This window comes from Tarenaya hassleriana, unplaced genomic scaffold (assembly GCF_000463585.1).
Source record: "Tarenaya hassleriana unplaced genomic scaffold, ASM46358v1 Cleome28, whole genome shotgun sequence".
NCBI classification, from domain to species: Eukaryota; Viridiplantae; Streptophyta; class Magnoliopsida; order Brassicales; family Cleomaceae; genus Tarenaya; species Tarenaya hassleriana.
Window position 1 is genome coordinate 2,033,019 of NW_010966021.1, and position 21,574 is coordinate 2,054,592.

A 21,574-nucleotide genomic window follows, 5' to 3' on the forward strand; every position below is an offset into this window, starting at 1 on the left:
CCCTCCGCACCGCCAAACTCGAAGGTCCCCTTTCAATCTCTCAATCACCCTATTCAATCGCTTCAATCTCGCGACGAAAACTTCTTCTGGGTATCCAATTTCCATGGGAACCACCACGATTCGAGTGTTCTTCGCCTAAAGTACGATTCTGAATTTTGATGGTGTTTACCAAAATTCAAAATCAAATCTATTCTAGATTCCATTGTCTTCGGCATTCAATTATACAGTTTCACTATTCATGTCCATTGATCAAAGAAGTTACTGATGCATAACCGAATTAGAGTTTTCTGAATCAATTGTGTAAATAAAAAAAGAATCCAATTTGGAAATATTTACATGTATTTTATGAAACATCAGAAGGTCTTTTATTATATACGATGAACAAAATCTTTCGACAATAAGAGGTTTGAATACAAATCAAACCCTTAGATCTCTCCGAGGATCATATATATGCCTACGAAATCCATAAAACACTGCATACATATATGTGTGTGTATATGCGTATGTACATATATATATATATATATATAAACACGAAAAAAAAGAGAGGAAAAGGTATATATCTCATCGGTAGGATTTGAGAACGGCGCCGCAGAAACCGCAAACGACAGCTTTCCAAGATCTCCAATAGATGGGGATGAGACAAAACCGGGTGGAAGTGGTCATGTCGGCGATTCTTGCGCCGCCTCCGCAACGCGAGCACGTTCCCGCCGCCGGTTTGCTGCTTCTCATCTTCTTCTTCTGATCCACCAAGAAACAGAAACACACCATCTTTTCTTTTTCAATAATTTCCGACAAGAAGAAGAATTGAAACAAGAACTATGTGAGAACTCAGAGCGACTGGCGATTTTTTAGGTTTATAAATAAATATCCCTAAAGTCTTCAATTGACACGTGTATATATAATATTATTGCTCTCAGATCAGGATTCAGAACTATAAAAACTATAAAAAAGAATTTCACGTACCTACACGTAGGACGCCCATTGAAATACCATTATCTTATAACTCTGATTTTCATACTGCGATTCTGTTTTTATTATATCAAGAGCTTATGGGGTGGACAATTATGCAAAACATAATAGCATAAAACCAAATTAATAAAATGTAGTTTTAAAAATTAAATTCATAAAATTCAAATCACACATTAAAAATTGAAAATCATAAATAAAAGTATTTTTTTTCTAAAAATTGAATTCAAATAAAATTCATTTTTTTTTCTCTTCTTTCACATTTTTCTCATTATTTACCAGTCTAACATTTAAACGAGGGACCGTCCGCCCACACCTTGGGGACTTCGTTATCATGACGTTGCTTAGTGACAAAGAAAATATATATATACATATACATGTATTATGAAGTGTGTGTGTATCTGTTTGCCACGTGGAAAATACAGTTGGAACAATGGAGGTTGAGTCTGCAAATGACAATTTGTATTTTTTTGAAGTTGGGTCGATGGGTCACGTGAAAAAACCCCTCATGAGTCATGCATACAATTTTTATTTATTTCTTTTGCAATTTTTATAATTACGTATATGGCAGTTATTGTCTCGACCGAACGATATAGAATCAACTATATATAGTTCAAATTTTACTAAAAAGTGCAGAAATATCTGAATTAGCACGCTTATATGTTCAAACTGGTCTAATTTATTCGTAAACAAATCTAATATATATACATATATATATATATACACACACACACACGGCATTGGTATCGACTATAATAAACGTATTAAATGAGCATCCACAGTATCCCGACGCAAATGTTGAATTCTAGCGTTTAGGGCTTGTGATTACGTTTGCGTTTTGAATACGGTCTTTGATTTTGGATTTTTGATGGATTAAAATTATTATTTAATTTTAGGGAAATCCCAATAAATACCCTATAATTTTCTCTTGTTCCAATTTAAATTCTGTACCTTTTTTATCAAAAAAATATTATATTTTTAAAAAATATCAAATAAAACCCTGAATAAAAAAATATTATTTAATACAGACATATCATCCTAATCACTTGCCACATCATCAACCCCAAATATTTAATAATATTAATTAATAAAAAATAAAGAAATAATATTAATAAAAATAAATTTTTAAAAATTATACACATTCATAAAAATTATACACATATATAAATATATTTATAAAAATTTAAAAATTATACACATATATAAACATATTTATATACACACACATATATACATAATATATATATCTATATATGTGTATAAATATATGTTTTATATGTACGTGTTATATATGTATTTTTTCCAAAAAATCATTATATATATGTATGATTTTTAGGAAAAAAATCATATATCACACACACATAAAACATATTTATATATACATATAATACATATATATATATATAATATTTTATATGTATGTGTAATATATGTATGTTTTCCTAAAAATCATATATGTCTGCGTGATATATGTATGATTTTTAGGAAAAAAATACATCTATGACACATACATATAAAACATATTTATATATGTATATATATGTATGTATTATATATGTATATATATGTGTATATATAAATATATCTATATATATGTGTATATGAATGTGTATAATTTTTAAATTTTTAATTTTATTAATATTATTTTTTATTAGTTAATATTATAAATATTAGGGGTTGATGATGTGGCAGGTGATTAGGATGTCATGTCAATGTTAAATAATATTTTTTTTAAAGGTATATGGTTTTATTTGCTAATTTTAAAAATACAATATTATTTTAGATAAAAAAATGTATAAGGTTTAAATTGTAATTAAAGAAAAATATAAGGTTTTTATTGGAATTTTTCTAAATTTTGGAGTATCTTAATATGACTCATCGTCGTAACAAGTTGAACACATGCCCGTACGAGAATGACACTTGGGCCAACGATTCTTATCTTATGTCATGTAGCACCAACATTTCAATGTCCTAATCCCATAATAACATTTTTATATATTTGCATGAACCGACAATAAACGATCGAGACAGTCCTAGCAAGATAATATTTGAATTGAAACAGGATGATTTTATAAGCGTAATATTATGCGGAGAACAATAGTGAAAATATAGTTATCGTGCTAGTTTCAATATTAGTTACCAATTAAGGGTAAAGAAATTTATTAGTAGATTCTTTGAATTATATTCACGATTATCGGCAATGAAATAAATACACAAAAAGTATACAAAATAAATTTGAATATTCGAGCAACACTTAAATGCGGTGGATGATTTTCAAGGATATGTCACCGCATGTTTTTGAATATGCGTAATTAAATGCTTAGGATATACATATATATATACACAAATATATAAAATAGTAAAATACAACAAAAATATTATTATTATCTCATCATCGACAACCCTTTGGTTGAACAAAATAAATTCAAAGGTAATTAAATTTGTATTTGTCAATAGTGTAACAATCAAGCATTCAAGAGGATATGGCTAGCATCATCCGCAAAAGAAAAATAAGAGAAAAAATATTGTATGAAAAAATTGTAAATAAAACTCTTGGGAAAAAAATGGATTCTGAACGATGGATTTCAAGTTCATTCGATTCGATACAAATTGTTCGTGTTATTTTTTATTTTAGTTAGCTTAAATTAACACACCGGTTTGTGCTACATTTGTTTTGTACCAAAGAATTCATATCCTATGATAAGAAAATCTCAGATCTTGTCCTAATGCGATTGGTTTCACTATGAAATAACCTTCAAAGTCTTTGTTTATGACTTTGCTAACATCCTGGCGACTTGTATTTAATCAACTTTTACTTTGTTTATGACTTTGCTAACATAGGTTATTTGACAAGTAATATTTTAAAATTACCCAAGCTTGGGTGCCCTACTGGTAAGAGCATGGACAGACCCACGTTGAAATGTATGGGGGGCCATATGCCCCCATTGTTGTGATTAAAATGTATAATTTCTTCATAAATCATATCATATTTTAACTAAATTTAGTAAATGACCCCATAAGAAAATTATGTTTATCATATGAAAAATAAATTTTGGCCACAATTAAAAAGTTTTGCTAGATCCGCTAAGTATGCTCTCACTCTGGATTCAAACCCAAGTGTGGGGAAAAACATTCACCTGGGCTTTCCCGATCCTCTGGAAGATGTAGTCGGACTAAAGGTCCGGTGAATTTCCGGATTATAAAAAAAATATTTCAAAATATCTTTCAACAAAACCCTAAACGCAAATAAACTATAAAATAGGATGTTTAAATTTTATTTTAATTATTTGTTCGGGTGATCCAAACAAAATTTTATTTTTATTTTCAAATCCGTATAAGATAATATTAGAGAGAGAGAGATAGAGAGAGAGAGAAATGGAAATGAATTAAGATAAAAAAGGGTTACTCCGTTAGTTATCTAAAACATGGATTTGTAGTCTATGGACATAATTTTGGGGGCGGGGGAAAAGTCTATGGTAATGGACCGACGAACGTAAGCCTCGGCTTCGGTCTATCTACCAATAGAGCATTTAATAAAAGCCGGAGACTATGCTTTCTGCCTTGTATAATATATATATATATATATATATAAGTATGGTCGTGAAGCTCTTGTCCGTGTGAGTGACGAATGCTAAATAAGGGTTTTCGTCCTTAGGCGCCCGGTTTTTCAACAGCCGGAGAAGGTAACTCGTCGATTTCATATAAGGCTCGTAGTATTTCGCAACTCCATAGCTCCCGAATATCATTCTTGCCACCATCCGATCCATCTCCGCTACAAACTCTGCATATCTGTGCATACAATCACTGCAGAAAGAGACGTTATACTCGGGGAAATATCGAAGAATACGGATGATAAGTACGTACCAGAAACGATCATTTCCTCGGGGCCACATCAAATTATTATTATTATTATCTTAATGGTTGAATTAGATTTATTGGTATCGAAATTAGAATGTGAATATATAACACATATGTAACCTGAAAATAAAAATTTAGGGGAAAACAGATTTATTCAATTATTTTGGTGTTAGTATTTTTAAGAAAAAATACCTTAAACATGAATAAAATAAAATAAAAACGGTGTAATAATTGAATTAAGTGTAATTGATGATACGAATACTATGCAGTCGCCTGTGCCTCCCTTGACTTTGAAGTTAGAATCATTTTGCCCATTTCTTTAGTGGAATAATAATATTCTTTGGTTACAATTTTTTTATATTCTATAATATTATCACAAGATTTTAACATGTCATGTACATTAATAATTATATTTGTTTTCATAATTATTTGTATCTAATATATGGCCCAAAATATAGAGTAATCATCAATAATTATAAATTGTACGATAAAAAAATTCATAACTTCAACCTCTCTCTAACTTTAACCCGAACATGCAACAAATTGGAGCGTGATATACGAATGTTTTGTCATTTTAGTAATTTAAAAAAAGTTAAAAATAATAAATTTATAGTAAAAAATTCCCTTTTTTTTTTGAAAATGAAGCAATCCAAGTTTTGAATTAAAGTAAGCAAAAGTTAATATAACACGTGTCGGGTTCTATGATTAAGAAAAAATCTAATTAGTGGTTTTGAGTTTGAAGTTCCATGATTTCCGCGAACTGAGGATGCTTCTGTCTCTTTGTCTGGCTTTCACTTTGTGTTTACCAAAATTCAAAATCAAATCTATTCTAGATTCCATTGTCTGTTAAAAACTAAATTTAATTTCAATTTCATATTAAATTTTAGAAAGTATCTCATTCTTTTTGTTTTTGACATTTTCATTTTTTTTCTCAAGCTAAAGATTCTTGATAAAATGAAATGGATAAAGAATAATATATATTATATTAAAACACAGTGCACAGAAAATTCATCGATTTTGATTAAAACATACTGAATTTCTAAATTTTTGACAAAAAACTCATCAACGTTAAACGACGTTAAATAAATGAACGGACGATATGATGTGGTGTATGATTCAACATCTCTTCATCCGTCATATCATATAAGAATTTATTTAAAAAAATAATTTTAATTGAAATTAAAAATAAAAAAGGTAAAAAACAGATAAAAAATAAAAAATAAAACAAAAACATAAAAAATGAAAAAATGAAAAAATGAAAATAGTAACTATAAAATGTACATATATGTATATGTGTATATATATACATATTAATAAATATATACATTTAATATTTACTATTTTATGTATATATATGTTTATATATATATATATATTGTATATTGTATATTGTATATTTTTATTTTTATTATAATTATATTTTATTTTTATAATTATTTTCTATTTTTAAATTAAAGTTTTTTCTGACCTGGCGGATAATGAGGTATTGAGTCATTCACCACGTCAGATCAACCGTTAGTCGATTTAATACCGTTTAACGTCGATGAAATTTTTCTCAAAAATTTATAAATTCAATATTTTTTGTGTCAAAATCGACGAGTTCATATTAAATTTAGAAATTTAAAAAATTCGGTATTAATATGTTAGTTATCTCCAAGTTCGATAATTTTTTTTGTGATTTTTCCTTTAAAATTTATATCCTCGTATCTTTTGATATATATATATATATATATACATATTTAATATTTATTATCAATTTTAAAATTCATATTTGATTATGTTAGAATTACAAAAAATATTCAAAGACATTAACGGATCAAAATGAAGTTTAAAGAAGTTTTTATATTTAGTTTGACAATACCTTCGATAGTATTGACATTTTAGTAATTTTCTTTATTAAACAAGTTACCTTTAATAGCCTAAACATTTTATTTTTTTAAGTACATTCCCACAAAACGTGAAGTTATAAATTTTAGCTAGAACCCCATAAAACACAATTTATTTTTATCGTTCCTTTATACTAAATTAATAAATAAAATTAAATTTTAAACATTTTAGTTTTCATAAATAAAAAAATTAACAGATCCTAATTAGAATTCAAATATTTTTAATAGTCATTTAGTAATATTTTATAATTTTAAAAGGTCCTAATTGGATTTAAAATTTTAATATAGTTGATATCTTCAGTAAAATTAAAGACTATATCTTAACTTGATACCAATTAAAGAATTAAAACGCTTTTTTATATTTTTTCTAAACAAAGAAAAAATATGAATGAGGATATAATGATATTAATGTAGAATTCAGAAAATGAAAACAATTAACTCCATTTACAATTTTCCATATATTAAGGATAATTAACTCCTTATTTCGGAGATTATGTAATTATTTATGTTCATTTTTGCGTTTTGTTAATAAAAGAAAATCAATAGTAACCAGAAACCGACAAAAGAGTGAAAACGGTTTTACCTTTCTTCTTCTTCGTCTTCTTCGGATTTCTACTGCTACTGCACTCCCATAGCTCTCACCATGACGACGACGACGACGACGATCATCCATTTTTTCCTGCACCGCATTGCTAGATTCTTCTCTTTCTTTTTTGGGTTTTGAGATTTGATCTCCAGGGGCCTGTTTGTTTCCCGAGAAAACAGCTCGTTTCCACTCTCCGCTTCTCCGGTTTCTGCTTCTGGTACTGCGATCTCACTCTTCTCTGTTCTTACTGTTTTTCTGTTGAGCTTCAAATTTGAAAAATCGAGCCGATGAGCTCATTGATCTGATGGTTTTTCAGAAGATCAGGCGATCGGAATCGATGGGGAAAGCTACGGGGAGCGGAGATTGGACTCAGATCTACACAATATACGGCATAGAACAATGGCAGACTCTCGTCTTCCTCCTCTTCCACGCCTTCTTCTTCTCCGTCCTATCACTCCTCTTCCTCCTCTACTTCGACCAGCTTTGCCTCTTCCTCAGCTCCCCCTCCTTCGTACTCTCCTTCGGCACGGCGAGGCTAGTCACCGGATTCATCTGCGTCATCACGGCTCTCTCTGCCGTGTGCCTGCTCTTCGCGGCGGCGAACTTTGTCTACTCCGACGTGCCGCTGCGGTACGTGATGGCTCAGACGATGGTGGGATCCGTCGGCGACTGGTCGAGCGTGAAGACAGCGCTCGACCTCGGCTGTGGCCGCGGCATCCTCCTGAATGCGGTGGCTACGCAGCTCAAGAAGACCGGAAGCTCGGGCTGCGTCGTCGGCTTGGACCGCTCCAAACGCACCACTCTCTCCACTCTCCGCACCGCCAAACTCGAAGGTCCCCTTTCAATCTCTCAATCACCCTATTCAATCGCTTCAATCTCGCGACGAAAACTTCTTCTGGGTATCCAATTTCCATGGGAACCACCACGATTCGAGTGTTCTTCGCCTAAAGTACGATTCTGAATTTTGATGAACAGGAGTGCAAGAGTACGTGACGTGCCGTTCGGGGGAGGTGAGGACATTGCCGTTCGGGGACAACTACTTCGACGTGGTGGTGTCGTCGGTGTTCGTCCACACGGTGGGGAAGGAGCACGGCCAAAGGACGGTGGAGGCGGCGGCGGAGCGGATGAGAGTGATCGGAGAGATGGTCAGAGTACTGAAACCCGGCGGAGTATGCGTCGTGTGGGACCTCCTCCACGTCCCCGAGTACGTTCGAAGGCTCCACGAGCTCAAGATGGAAGACATCCACGTCTCGAACCGAGTCACCGCCTTCATGGTCTCTAGCCACATCGTCTCCTTTCGGAAACCGAGTGAACTCGTCGCCGGACCCGGCGAGGTCTGCTTGGACTGGAGATGCTGACGTGTCAATTATTTTTTTTTCCGTGATTTGGTTATTACAAATTAGACTAAGAATATTTTTTTAATATAAAAATCGAACGATTATATTTTCTTAAAACCAAATAATCAAATTACCGAATAAAAGCGCATAAATGCACAAAAAACTGATATATGAAAAAAAGGAGCACAATATTTGTTCCTAGAGTGTTAGACGGCAAAGCATGCAGATCTAAATGCTCAAAACGTAGATGCGTTCATCTACCCGAGGGGTTCATATACGCAAAAGCTATCCCGTCTGTGTTTTTACAAAGTGAACGTCATGCCGTCTCGGTTTATGCTCACACGACCTACGTCAGACCAACCACATGACTCCACGTAAGCGTCCCATAGATGAGGCGCGCCAAACCCAAAAAAGCTCTTCCTCCTCCTATCCTTTTCTCTCTCTTTTCGATTTCTTCGAGCTTCCATCAATGGCGTCTCCATTGTCTTCGTCCATCATTTTCTCTCACAAGCTCTTTCTCCTAACTACTTCTCCGGTCAATGGAAGACTCCTCTTCACCAAACCAAATTTCCGGTCCAATCGAACTGGTGCCGGAGATTTCCGCATGCAATCACATTCAAAGTCCGGGATGGTAGGCGCCAAGGTCGGGTTTGGATTTTTCTTGAACTCCCTCCTTCGTGTTCGATTCTAATGGGATTTCTGGGTTGCATATGGATTATGTCTGTCTGAATTCTAGTACGAGGTCAATCGGAGTTCATGGTTTATGCGTTTTTCTAGGGTAATGTCAGATCAGGGCTTAATTTTCATTGAAAGGGTTTTGTTCACTCTTCTTCAAGCTGTAGCTTTGGGTGCAAGGCTTGATTTAGGGTTAGTGACGATGCTGTTTCTGGGATTTGTCGTTTCGTGATGTGTTCTCAAAATTCTCTGAAAGTTGGTTTTCAGCAGTGCAGGATCTGATATCTTCCTGCCAATTTTCAACCAATTTCGGTCTGAATACTTTCGAAAATGGAGTGAAGAAGAATCTAGAGAGACTCATTGCTACAGTTTTAATATTTGTTCAAGTCTGGTCTCCATTGCCCTTTCCTGGTTTGGATTTGGGGAAGATCTCACCTGCAGAGGCTGTGCTTTATTCTCCTGATACTAAGGTTCCAAGAACAGGGGAACTCGCCCTACGAAGGGCCATTCCCGCAAACGGGAACATGAAGGCGATACAGGTTTCTTCAATATCTTAATTTGTTTGAGAAATGCAATCCATCTAGATGCAGAGTTCATTGATTCCGTTAATGTTTCTCTCACAGGCTTCTTTGGAAGATATATCTTATCTTCTGAGAATCCCTCAAAGAAAGCCTTATGGCACCATGGAGAGTAATGTAAAGAAAGCTCTAAAGGTAAAAACTTCATTTCTTTTTATAAGGTCTATCGATTAGTTAAGAAGATTGATAACTTACTCTTCTCATGGCCCCTTCAAGCCTGGCAGTAGCACCCGGTAAATTTGGTTTCTTGTATAGTTTCACATGTTTTCAAGCCCTCTTTTGTTGATTACCAGATTGCGGTGGACGAAAAGGATTCTATATTGGCCAGTGTACCTGGAGACTTGAAGGATAAGAGTTCGAAATTGTATGCTTCTCTCATTGATGGGAAGGTATGTCAGATAAAAAAACATTATCCCATCTTGGAATCAACGACATGTGTTCTAGGCTTATGCTTTTGGAGGATATCGATATGATTGGATGACAGTAAATTGAGTTTTGGCTCCTTTTGTTTGACAGGGGGGACTTCAAGCACTTCTAAAGTCAATTAAGGATCAAGATCCGGATAAAGTGTCTGTTGGCCTGGCATCTTCACTAGATACTGTTGCAGAACTGGAGTTATTACAGGTATCTGCATTTCTTCTAGCTGAGCTAATCATTTCAGAGTTGATATGGATTATGTAAGGACAAGTTTTACTGACTTTAAGAGTATTTTACCAGGCACCAGGACTCTCGTTTTTGCTCCCCCAACAGTACTTAAACTATCCCAGGTAAGTCTTGGGTGTTCCGGTATTGTTAAGGCTTCTTTTTTAATCTAGGTTGTTAAGATGGAACTTGATTATTCTCGTGGTTGTATTGGAAGCTAACCTAGGCTTGAACGGTGTTTCCCACCTTTGATTTTGTTGCTTCATCGAGTTGCATGTTTGAAATGAGATGTTTAAAACTTCCAGTAAATCTATGCTGCTGCAAAAACCGTAGGTTAGCAGGGAGAGGAACCGTGGAATTCACCATTGAGAAAGGCGATGGTTCGACATTTTCACCTGAATCCGGGGGTGAGCCAAGAAAAAGTGCGACCATTCAGGTGCTATCAAGTTCTTCAATGAGCAAATATATAAAGCTCTTCTTGTATTTAAGCCGCATTCTCTCTAGCTGTTCTTCACGATGTACTACTTCTGTATCGGTTCAGGTTGTTATAGATGGATACTCAGCTCCACTAACTGCCGGCAATTTCGCAAAACTGGTAAGGTATACCTCATTTCAACCTTTGTTAGCTTAAGGAATAAATCTAAACATAGCAGATCAATGTCTCTTCTTCTCTTCATCACCACCTTATACCCGAAGCTTATATTCCTTATCATATTTTCAGGTAACTAGCGGTGCATATGATGGAGCAAAGCTCAACACAGTTAACCAAGCGGTAATCACAGACAATGGAATCGGTAAGGTGGAAAGTTACAGTGTTCCCTTGGAAATAATGCCGTCTGGACAGTTCGAACCACTATACAGAACCCCTCTGAGCGTCCAGGTAAAAGAAATACACAACATTTTATTTCGATTCGAGCAAAATCTATTGAAACCATGAAATGAATTCTCAAACTTTTGCTTTGGGTGGGAAGGACGGGGAATTGCCGGTGCTACCTCTATCCGTTTATGGAGCAGTGGCAATGGCACACAGCGAAGGCTCGGATGAATACTCATCCCCTTACCAATTCTTCTTCTACCTTTACGACAAAAGGAATGTAGGTTTTACACCAACGCCTCTCTATTCATCGGTTCGTATTTTTTCCATTTCACAACTTTTTTCCGCATAGAAAACTAAGGCCCTCTGCCTTGTTCCCCTCTCTTGCAGTCCGGTTTAGGAGGATTGTCTTTCGACGAAGGACAGTTTTCGGTTTTCGGGTATGTGTTTTTACACGTGGTCTTGAATTTTCGACGTGATATTACACGTCTAAGCATCTGGCTTAAGTGAGAGTTTTCGGATTTGGTTCGTGATCTGCAGTTACACAACAGTTGGAAGAGACGTTCTTCAGCAGATCAAGACAGGAGATTTCATCAAATCTGCAAAAATAATTGAAGGACAAGATCGACTTGTTTTGCCAACTGAGAACTGATCAAATCTCTCCCCCTCTCTCTAACCCAGGCTTCAATCATCTTCATTCATTCTTCATTCGTTGGGGCATAATACTTGGTATTGCATGTACAACAAAGAATGAAGAGTGGCACTGTTGCTGAAGTTGGGATCATATTATTACTTGGCTTATACGGCAATGGGCACGAATTGGATGCATGATATCTTCGGATCATTCGATTTCAGATCCCAACAATTCGGGTTTAAGGGTTTTGGGATCCTGTCTGAATCCATCGTCAATTCTATTCATTTCTCGGTGTTTAATTCTGAATATTTGGATAAATGTTAATATTTCGTTTGTGTGAAGTAAGTGATACTTTAATCGAACATGTTAACATTTCAGTTTTCCATGAACTGAGGAGAAAATCTGAAGACTTCCAAAACAGACAGAACCTTAGGAGCGAGTGATACGTTGGATACTTGGCTGAACTTGAGCCATGAGTTCCACAAGATTCGGAATGTTGAGTCCATGGGGCCCCACATTTTAACATTTATTATTTCCATTTTGATATTTTGGTTACGGTTATTATATAACCAGTCACCATACATGTGGTTGGGAGTCTTCCTCATCCGAAAATCTTCCACACAGAATCACACTCCGCGCTCATAGAGAGACCTTTCGTGCGCTTTCTGATCACATCCGTTCACTATCAAAGTCAACGATTTCTAGTCTAACAATAAATCACAGCCGTCAGATTATTATCACACGGATTGCAATCCTACACATTACCGTAGGGGAACAGTGTTTCGTGGTATATGCCGTATCCATATAAAAACTCCTCCTCCTCCCCGTTTTCCGATTTGGAGAAACCGAACGCGACTCAGTTTCAGAACGTGGTGCCGCCGAGTCATCTCGGGGCTTGGATTCCGGTTCCTCTCAGTAAAACTCGGCCATGGCGTCACTTCACACCTCCATTTCTCCTCGTAGCCTACTCTCTCTGTCGAAACCCAGAAAACCCACCTCGATTTCGCCGCCGGTTTTCTCTCCCGCCGCTCAGAAACCACCCCGAACCCAGGTTTTCCCGAGAAACAAACAGATTAGCAGGGTCCCATACGCTGTGGTCCGCGACGAGCTCGATGTGATTCCGGTGCAGAGCGGAGACCGTACGGACCAGCAGGAAGGAGTTGTGGTTGTCGGCGGTGAGGCGGAGAGGGAAGGGAGCGACGCTCAGGTGGCGGGATTCGGCGGCGCTGCGGCGGCGGGCGAGGGAAGGTTGTCGTTTGAAGGGTTTTCTTCATCGGCGGTTGTGACAGATGACGGAGAGGAGAGGAGGAGAGAGAACGAGGAGATGGAGAAGATGATTGATCGGACCATCAACGCTACGATTGTTCTCGCAGCTGGTTCTTACGCCATTACCAAGCTGCTCACCATCGATCATGATTATTGGCATGTGAGTAAATATATACACACACAGCTTGGCTCTTAAGGTGTAGTTTTTTCCACTATTGCATCTTTTGCTGATCAGTTCATTATGGAATTCGCTGCCTTTTGGTGCAAAATCAGTCTTGAACAGATGTAAAGATGGCTTCTTTTGTGCCAAATAGTCGTGATATATACACAATCAAGTGAGCATTTTCTTGGTGAAAAATAAGTTTTTCTCTAATGGTTTAGCTGTAGTCTGACCCATTACGATCTTCTCCGATGATGTTTAAAGAATTTGGTTGAACAAATCCTGCATGAACTCTTCTAGATGTGTGTCTGTTTTCAAATTACATAACAGATTTCCCTCCTATGATGGATATCATCATTCTCTTTAAGCATAGAGCTGTGGATGTTGTATATCACTTGAGTTCAGGTAATGGTTGTTCTTGCCAGGGGTTTGGCACTTACCCTTTTTGTTTGGAACCTGTGTTTTGTGTGCTGGATGATTTTGCATTTGATTTGGAATATCAGTTACTGCTTGATCTGTATTACCGGTCCTTCATGTCGTCGTTTTTGGTTTTCAGGGTTGGACACTATTCGAAATACTAAGATACGCTCCTCAGCATAATTGGACCGCCTACGAAGAGGCATTGAAGAGAAACCCAATTCTTGCCAAGATGGTTATAAGCGGAGTTGTCTATTCCCTTGGTGATTGGATAGCGCAGGTTAAGTTGTTCTTCGACAAAAAACATCGTTAGACACAAAAGATTTGATTTATTGACACGGGTGTCTTGTGCTTCTCTCTGTGCAGTGTTACGAAGGCAAACCTCTGTTTGAATTTGACCGAGCCAGAATGTTGAGATCAGGACTTGTCGGCTTCACTCTCCATGGCTCCTTGTCCCATTTCTACTATCAGTTCTGCGAGGTAACTTAATCTCCTCAACGCATTTTCCCTTCTGTATATTTCCTTCAGGGCCATTACATTTCTTTCATGCCTGCAGGAGCTTTTTCCCTTCCGAGATTGGTGGGTGGTTCCCGTAAAGGTTGCGTTCGATCAAACGGCTTGGTCTGCCATTTGGAACAGTATTTACTTCACGGTTCTTGGTTTCTTGCGGTTTGAATCCCCTATCAGCATTTTCAAAGAGTTGAGGGCAACGTTCTTGCCTATGCTAACCGTGAGAATCTCTCTTCGTCAGTCCTTTTTGTTAGCTCGGTTCATTCTAGATGATTCATAATGGTTTCCCTCAATCTTGAATCGGGAAATAACACGACTTGTGCGTGATTTTTGTGTGTGAAGGCCGGCTGGAAACTGTGGCCATTCGCTCATTTGATCACTTACGGGTTGATCCCTCTTGAACAACGGCTTCTGTGGGTGGACTGCGTGGAACTAATCTGGGTCACGATACTTTCGACGTAAGTAACATATCAAAACCCGTCTTTTTTTTTTGAACATTTCTGAGGATAATAGGCATCCACACTCCAATTGATTTGTTCATCTATTTTGGCATTTGACAATCTCTGGCTGTAACTCTCCTCCTTTGATTCTTCCGTCATGTTCATATGATTGTTCATCTATTATCTCCTCTGACCTTCAGATACTCGAACGAGAAATCGGAAGCCAGAATTTCAGAGGCTGCCATTGATCCCACCTCGAGTTCTACATTCACGGATCCCTCAAAGGTATCTCTATCTGTACACACACACACACATATATATACACACATGCATATGTAACCTCCAATCCAATCACATCCTGGTTGATTCACAAGAACATGGCATCGTCTTTCTTGAACAGGAATAAAGAAACAGATGAAATGAAGTCGGAAGAAGCACTCATGGGTCGGTATTGTTCATCATCACCATCATCAAGTATATACGGTGTATATACAGTACAGAATCGCCAAGAGAATGGCCAGAGAATCTCTGGTTACGGGGCACGGGACGTGTTCATATGGATCTTCGTGTATAACCCGAGAAATCACCAGTGTATAATAATAACATCCACGCAAATACACCGTATAGTTTGTTCTTCTCATACTGTAATCTCTTCGTCATACGTTTTAACGTTACAGTGTTTCTGCAATAAGAGTTTTGAAACATTTGATTCTCCAATGATCCAGTTCTTCTAATGCTCGGTCAAAGTTACCGTTTTTTTTTTGTTCCACTGGTCAATTACACCAAAGGACGAATCTTTATCGAGCAACAACCATGAACCCATGTGATCTTGAATCTCATTCGACGGTCATATAACCATCGATACAGGCCGATGATACATTATATACATAAGATTCAAACTCAGGCGTATGCAGAATATTGCGTAAGATCTGAGAGGATTTCACAAGCTATTCTGCGACGATCAATCTCTGTTCGATTTACCATTCAAACGAAACGAAAACCCACAAATCTTTTCCCAGAAACTACTACAAAAAATCAGGGAAAAAAAAATTAAAAAGAGAAGAGATTATGCAGAGGACATGTTACAGAGTCGACTCGGTGTCGGCCGGAAATTCCACCACCGGAGACTCATACGGCGACTCGGCGGCGTCAAGGCTCGCCGTAAAATCTCTCTGCTTCCCTCACTGGCCCTCCTCATCATCCTCCTCTCTCCGTTTGGAACCAAGTACCCGTGCCGTACGCATCTCGCCGAACCGGGTCGACCCGAACACGTGCAAGAGAACCGTGCTCTGATCCCCGACCCGTTATTCCTCCGGCCGACCCGGTTCGCCCTTTCCGTCGCCGGCGTCTCAAGACCCTCCCTTGGTGGGTTTCGTCTCACGGCCTGCATTCTCTGTTTCTTTGTCGGATTCACCAGGAAATATCGAACATCTCTTGTTAGCTCAATTTGTATGCCGTACGATGAGCAGCTTCTCGGCGGGTTCATGGTTTCTTTTCCTTGTAAAATAATTTGGAGAATTCCGATTTGACTGCAATTTCTTTGAATTTGATTTCAAAAAAAGACAGTATCATATATAATAAGATGGAATGGGAACTTCTGATGCCCGCCTTTGAATATTTGACCAACCCATTTGTCACAAAACTACCTTTTTTTTTTTTGAAGAACCAAAATGGTTGGCAAATGGGAAAACTAGTTGTACCAAAAAAAAAAGGAGCTTTGCCAACTGGTTCTTAGTTGTAAAGTCTTGAGCTTTACGAGTTTGTGTTTCGGTTTGATTCTAACGTTAACCAATCCTCTCTCTTGTCTGTATCTTCCATTTTTTCCCATCTATTTCAAAGAAGCTTATTGAGTGATTGGATCTTAGGATAATAGGCATTGCATGGAATCCCCCAACATTTTGATGGTCGTGATTTGATTGAGAACCGTTTCGAATTTGAGATAATTCAAATGGGTGGAGGAAATTTCTCTACTTTATTGAAGAAATGGAGTATATCGGTATTTATATAACTCAAACATTCTAAACCAAATTTCAAATTAACATATATATATATCTAATGAGTGAGGTCCATAATGGCACATTACATTATATGATCATCATTCTTGGGAGATCCAAGACAAATGGGCTTTCGAGACAACCTGGATATTAGAGGTGAGAGAATGACCCACAACCCGTATTCAATTGTGTGAATATGTATGTATGTATGTATGTATGTATGTATGTATGTATGTATGTATGTATGTATGTATGTATGTATGTATGTATGTATGTATGTATGTATGTATGTATGTATGTATGTATGTATGTATGTATGTATGATTACATTATATGATCATCATTCTTGGGAGATCCAAGACAAATGGGCTTTCGAGACAACCTGGATATTAGAGGTGAGAGAATGACCCACAACCCGTATTCAATTGTGTGAATATGTATGTATGTATGTATGTATGTATGTATGTATGTATGTATGTATGTATGTATGTATGTATGCGAAGGGGACCATCATTTGATTTGTGAACCAACTCATTCCCACACCTCTCGTGTTAGAATTAACTTGATCATAAATGTTCACACACTAATTGTAATATCATCCAAGAATTGCGACTCATTCACTAGATGTTTAATATGTTTTTAAATGGTCATCCCTACCATTTTTTGACACATTTAGTTACAATTTTTTTGTATTAATCGAATGTATAATTTATGCATATTTTAGTGTTTTTTGACCATTTATTTCATGTACAATTTGAAACCCTACTATATGGAATACGTAATATATTTTTGTGTGAAGTATTATAAATATCTTCCTAATATTGTTTGTGCGCATATCTTGTTAATCGCCAACAATCTACATATTTTAATATATTAATTCAAATAAAACACTTATTAAAATCTTCTATATTTTATAATAATATAATAAAAAAAATCATTCATTCAAATTCGCAATTATTTGTTCAGCTAAAATCATATTAATCTATTTGGATTTGAGAGAAATCATTTCAATATTTTCTAAAGTATAATGTCTAGTTTTTGGACCCGTTACTGATATCTCACCTAAAAATATGGTAATCAAATTGTGATGTTGACAATGTATTTAGTGTTGAGTTGGAAAACATATATAATATAATAAAACATGTATTATGATACAATACTATTTCAATTATTCTTCTATCTTTTTTAATTATTCAAGGATTGGTAATGTAAAATTTTTATAATCCTATACAATATAATTTAGTCTCTACATTATTTAATTATAAATACGCAAATTATGTATAATTTAATATAAAAATATCTATCGGAGTACCGCAAGAAAGATATTCAATGTTTCGACTTCCTCAAAAAAACACTTGAAGAAAAAAATTGCAATTTTTTTAAAAGAAATAATAGTATATAAGATAATAACTTAGAAATAATTTAATATAAAAATCATGGAACATTTAGCCTAAAATAAATTTCTTTTTCCAAAATTAAGCACAAATGATATGGAAATTCATGAAAGTTGCTTTGTACTTCTTACCATAAGAGGAATGTAATTAAAGGCGTATTTTAATTTCTTGGTTTACAGATAATGATTCCTTTTGTTGATAGAGAAAGAAACTTTGGTCCATTTTTTTTTTGTATTTTTCTTCTTTCTTCGTTCTCGAGGAACAGAAAAAGCCATTTACATGCATGAAAAGAATTAAATTCCGCGTTTGAAAAATAATTAATTTATCTTTATAAATCAAGGATTATTATAAGATTATAAATTTTAAAAAAAATTATGTGTATGAAAGAAGGATTATAATTATAATTATAATAAATATTAATATATGTTTTATTTATGGAATAGACTTGGCGACGTCAAATCAAAATCAAAATCTATTTCTGAAAAAGAAAATGACACCCACACTCAAACAGAACATATCCGGAAGCTCTTTTAATTAGGAGGTTATTAGTTGAAATCATTATAATTAATCAAGATTAAATCAAAATTACCTTGGAGTTTTTTTGGGCAGAAATATTAGATAATAGATATTCTTAATTGCCAAGTTGCAACTTGCTTTCTTCTATTGAAATGCAGGACATTCGAATTATATAGAAAAGTAAAAAAAAACATTCACTTTAATTTATCTCTTAGTTCTAAATTAATTTTTTTATTGGCATTACGAGACATATTCGATTCTAGAATTCTATTAAAAATAATTTTAAAATTAGTTTTTATATTTAAATTATATATCATTAATTTTATTTAAAATCTAATTTGAATATGATTAATTATTATATGTTTTGTTTATATATATATATATATATATATATATATATATTCTAGAATCCTATTTTTCTCCATATTTTTTATTTTTTCCAACGTTTTGGCCACTAAAAAGTTAAGAGGACGAGGATTAATTTATTAGGAGATAAATAAAAAGAAGATAGATATATCACGATCAATGGGACGTGGCCCCTCATTCTTTTGCTTATACGAGTGATTGATATATCATATGCATCCGCACGTACGTACATATATTCTTTTATATACAATATTTTGTTTTATATAATTATATGTTGTATTATATTGATTTCCCAATCAATTATTGGAATTTCTTATCTACAAATTGCATTTGATGCTTATCCTCACCTTCAACCAGCAATTTTCAGAATGCTTCAAAAGCATACTATAATGGAATTATATGTGAAAGTTATGGGCTTGTGATTTTATAGTGGAAAATTAAAAATAAGAAAAAAGGTTTGAATAATATAAATTCTTTAGATGTCAAATGTTAGTTGTTTATATATGTATATAATCAAATGACTTAAACCAAATAACAAGTAATTATATCACAATTAGATTCGATTGGATGTAAAAACTAATTAACTATTATTTTTTAAATTGAATTAATCGAAACCATGTAAATCCAAAAAATATGAAAATTGTCTAACAACCGAATTAAAAATATAAATTTCTTTAAAATATTTTCATGCTACAAATCGAATTGAATAAAAACACAAAAAATAATTAGGTATCAATTTTACAAAATAGACAAATTCAAGTATTATATAATCGAACTAATAAAACTAAATAATTCGCTTTTTAAAACATGAGAATAGGGGAAAAAATCATAACCAACAAAATAAACACCCCTTTAGAACTCCAATTGTTTTTAATGTTAAATAAATCTCGATTCATGGTTTTGTGAAACATTTAAATTAAGAATTCAATGCTTATACGATGAGTGATTTTTCGGCGCGCCATTTATGTGTATTGGAGAGCTACGTCACTTGCATGTTTCACCAAGATCCATAATATATATGAAATAAAATTACATGCACACAACATATATATACGACGTAATTGAGTAGGTAACATAGAAAAAATCACACCAACTTCTACCTCCATGAATACTTCATTTGCATCATTGTTCTACATAACAAAACAAGCAAGTGTATATATATATATATATGCATATATACAAATATATTTATGCATATCTAAGTATATGTTTATACATTTAACCAGTATAAAATTAGGGTTTAACAAAAACAGAGAATATATTTCACCTATACTTCTGTAATATATTGCCTCACCTCTCCAAACTATATGTCTAAATCTCTTTCCCCACTATACCCTATCTAATATCAATCACCAATTATCAATGCCCAAATACCCCAAACGTATAGACAAAATCGAATATAATGCACGTGCGTATATTCCATTGCTAAATCCGAATAATCGAATTCAAGATACTTCCAGATGGATTTTGATTAGGAGTACCAATTCAATCCATGCAGCTGGTACGACGTTCTGTATAACCCTTCGCCTAGCATCCCTTGTTGTGTCATCAACGGCGGTGCCTGCGCCAACATCGATGATATGTTCGAGCACTCGCCGCCGTGAAAACATTTTCCTGGCGACTCATCTGCCGCCACCTCCTCCTCCTCCTCTGCGGCTGCGGTGGGCCAATACGGCGGCGGAATACACTGTTTCACAGTAGTAGTCATCATCGGCAACTCGGGCTTAGACCCGGATGAGGAAGACGCGAGATTCAGACCAACATTAGTGTCACTGTTGTGGTTCATTGTGTCGGTGACATTACCACTGCTGATAACGCTTTCATATAGACTACTTGGGACGTCGTTAACGTTGTCGGAGAATATCCCGAAGTTGGAGACTCTCGCCGGGAAAAAATTCATTCTCCCGGAGACATTTAGACCGGAGGAGATCGACGGAGGGATTTGCCGGAAGATCATCATATCATCAATCATGTCGTCCTTATCGTTATCCACATGTCTCCCTGTGTTGTTCTTCTTGTAGATTCGACACAACACCCAATCATCAAGCTTCAAAGACAAACAACCAAAGGCATTGATTACCCAAAACAAATCAACAACGAAAAACAAGAAAGATCATAATCATTTCGACATTATGTGTATACCCTGAGGGAGTTCTTCTTGTTGCCGAAGTCAAACACAGGAGGTCTGTTGTTGGATTTGTTGTCGGCTAGGCGATATTCATGCATGATCCAGTCGGTTTTCACGCCTTTCGGGGGCTTGCCGCCATAGAAGACCAAGGCCTTCTTCACTCCGACCTTATGGCTTCCTCCAGACGAAAGAATAGGCTTGTCAGTGCCTGTGGCTTTCCAGTAACCGGACGTTGCAGCCCTGTTTGGTCTCGCGCCGTTAGGGTACTTCCTGTCTCGTGGACTGAAGAAGTACCACTCATGCTCCCCAAACGATGCCTTAGCTACAAAACCCACATCCCAAAATTCAAACTTTATTACATCATTTCATAATACATATTATATATATATATATATATATATATA

At 35.4% G+C, this 21,574-nt stretch overlaps 6 protein-coding genes across 7 annotated transcripts; 3 read left to right on the plus strand and 3 right to left on the minus strand.

Moving 5' to 3' along the window:
• Nucleotides 1–258: 258 nt before the first annotated feature.
• LOC109116854 lies at nt 259–875 on the minus strand. The gene has a single exon (XM_019203022.1). The coding sequence runs from the start codon at nt 769–771 to the stop codon at nt 565–567; it is 207 nt and encodes a 68-aa protein (XP_019058567.1). The 5' UTR covers nt 772–875; the 3' UTR covers nt 259–564.
• A 6,364-nt stretch (nt 876–7,239) lies between these two features.
• On the plus strand, nt 7,240–8,729 carry LOC104818054. 2 transcript variants are annotated; one of them, XM_010547499.2, is made up of 3 exons: nt 7,240–7,516; nt 7,619–8,132; nt 8,275–8,729. In XM_010547499.2, the coding sequence occupies exons 2-3, from the start codon at nt 7,637–7,639 to the stop codon at nt 8,655–8,657; spliced, it is 879 nt and encodes a 292-aa protein (XP_010545801.1). In that variant the 5' UTR covers nt 7,240–7,516; nt 7,619–7,636; the 3' UTR covers nt 8,658–8,729. The 2 variants fall into 2 exon arrangements, with proteins under 2 accessions (XP_010545801.1, XP_010545800.1); XM_010547498.2 differs by having other exon boundaries at nt 7,241–7,516; nt 7,616–8,132.
• A 296-nt stretch (nt 8,730–9,025) lies between these two features.
• LOC104818055 (peptidyl-prolyl cis-trans isomerase CYP37, chloroplastic) lies at nt 9,026–12,336 on the plus strand. Its single transcript, XM_010547500.2, has 12 exons — nt 9,026–9,279; nt 9,587–9,850; nt 9,935–10,024; nt 10,183–10,278; nt 10,406–10,513; nt 10,607–10,656; nt 10,865–10,967; nt 11,073–11,126; nt 11,253–11,411; nt 11,503–11,625; nt 11,736–11,785; nt 11,886–12,336. The coding sequence occupies exons 1-12, from the start codon at nt 9,106–9,108 to the stop codon at nt 11,995–11,997; spliced, it is 1,383 nt and encodes a 460-aa protein (XP_010545802.1). The 5' UTR covers nt 9,026–9,105; the 3' UTR covers nt 11,998–12,336.
• A 465-nt stretch (nt 12,337–12,801) lies between these two features.
• LOC104818056 lies at nt 12,802–15,492 on the plus strand. The gene is made up of 7 exons (XM_010547501.1): nt 12,802–13,405; nt 13,962–14,102; nt 14,189–14,302; nt 14,379–14,552; nt 14,675–14,790; nt 14,973–15,057; nt 15,173–15,492. Exons 1-7 carry the CDS (start codon nt 12,908–12,910, stop codon nt 15,176–15,178), a joined length of 1,134 nt encoding a protein of 377 aa, XP_010545803.1. The 5' UTR covers nt 12,802–12,907; the 3' UTR covers nt 15,179–15,492.
• Nucleotides 15,493–15,586: 94 nt separating this feature from the next.
• Nucleotides 15,587–16,422, minus strand: LOC104818058. Its single transcript, XM_010547503.2, has one exon. It carries the CDS (start codon nt 16,256–16,258, stop codon nt 15,839–15,841), a length of 420 nt encoding a protein of 139 aa, XP_010545805.1. The 5' UTR covers nt 16,259–16,422; the 3' UTR covers nt 15,587–15,838.
• A 3,697-nt stretch (nt 16,423–20,119) lies between these two features.
• LOC104818137 (NAC transcription factor 56-like) lies at nt 20,120–21,530 on the minus strand. Its single transcript, XM_010547593.2, has 2 exons — nt 21,185–21,530; nt 20,120–21,089 (listed from the first exon to the last, which is right to left on the minus strand). The coding sequence occupies exons 1-2, from the start codon at nt 21,266–21,268 to the stop codon at nt 20,514–20,516; spliced, it is 660 nt and encodes a 219-aa protein (XP_010545895.2). The 5' UTR covers nt 21,269–21,530; the 3' UTR covers nt 20,120–20,513.
• Between the last annotated feature and the right edge of the window lie 44 nt (nt 21,531–21,574).

Bases quoted from the DNA above. Each gene is read 5' to 3' on its own strand.
- LOC109116854 (XM_019203022.1), bottom strand. From the start codon at position 771: ATGGTGTGTTTCTGTTTCTTGGTGGATCAGAAGAAGAAGATGAGAAGC.
- LOC104818054 (XM_010547499.2), top strand. From the start codon at position 7,637: ATGGGGAAAGCTACGGGGAGCGGAGATTGGACTCAGATCTACACAATA. The intron at 8,133-8,274 runs GTCCCCTTTCAA...TTTGATGAACAG, and splicing joins CCGCACCGCCAAACTCGAAG to GAGTGCAAGAGTACGTGACG.
- LOC104818055 (XM_010547500.2), top strand. From the start codon at position 9,106: ATGGCGTCTCCATTGTCTTCGTCCATCATTTTCTCTCACAAGCTCTTT. The intron at 11,626-11,735 runs GTAGGTTTTACA...CCTCTCTTGCAG, and splicing joins ACCTTTACGACAAAAGGAAT to TCCGGTTTAGGAGGATTGTC. The intron at 11,786-11,885 runs GTATGTGTTTTT...CGTGATCTGCAG, and splicing joins GGACAGTTTTCGGTTTTCGG to TTACACAACAGTTGGAAGAG.
- LOC104818056 (XM_010547501.1), top strand. From the start codon at position 12,908: ATGGCGTCACTTCACACCTCCATTTCTCCTCGTAGCCTACTCTCTCTG. The intron at 13,406-13,961 runs GTGAGTAAATAT...TTTGGTTTTCAG, and splicing joins TCGATCATGATTATTGGCAT to GGTTGGACACTATTCGAAAT. The intron at 14,791-14,972 runs GTAAGTAACATA...TCTGACCTTCAG, and splicing joins TGGGTCACGATACTTTCGAC to ATACTCGAACGAGAAATCGG.
- LOC104818058 (XM_010547503.2), bottom strand. From the start codon at position 16,258: ATGAACCCGCCGAGAAGCTGCTCATCGTACGGCATACAAATTGAGCTA.
- LOC104818137 (XM_010547593.2), bottom strand. From the start codon at position 21,268: ATGCATGAATATCGCCTAGCCGACAACAAATCCAACAACAGACCTCCT. The intron at 21,090-21,184 runs GTATACACATAA...TTGTCTTTGAAG, and splicing joins ACAAGAAGAACTCCCTCAGG to CTTGATGATTGGGTGTTGTG.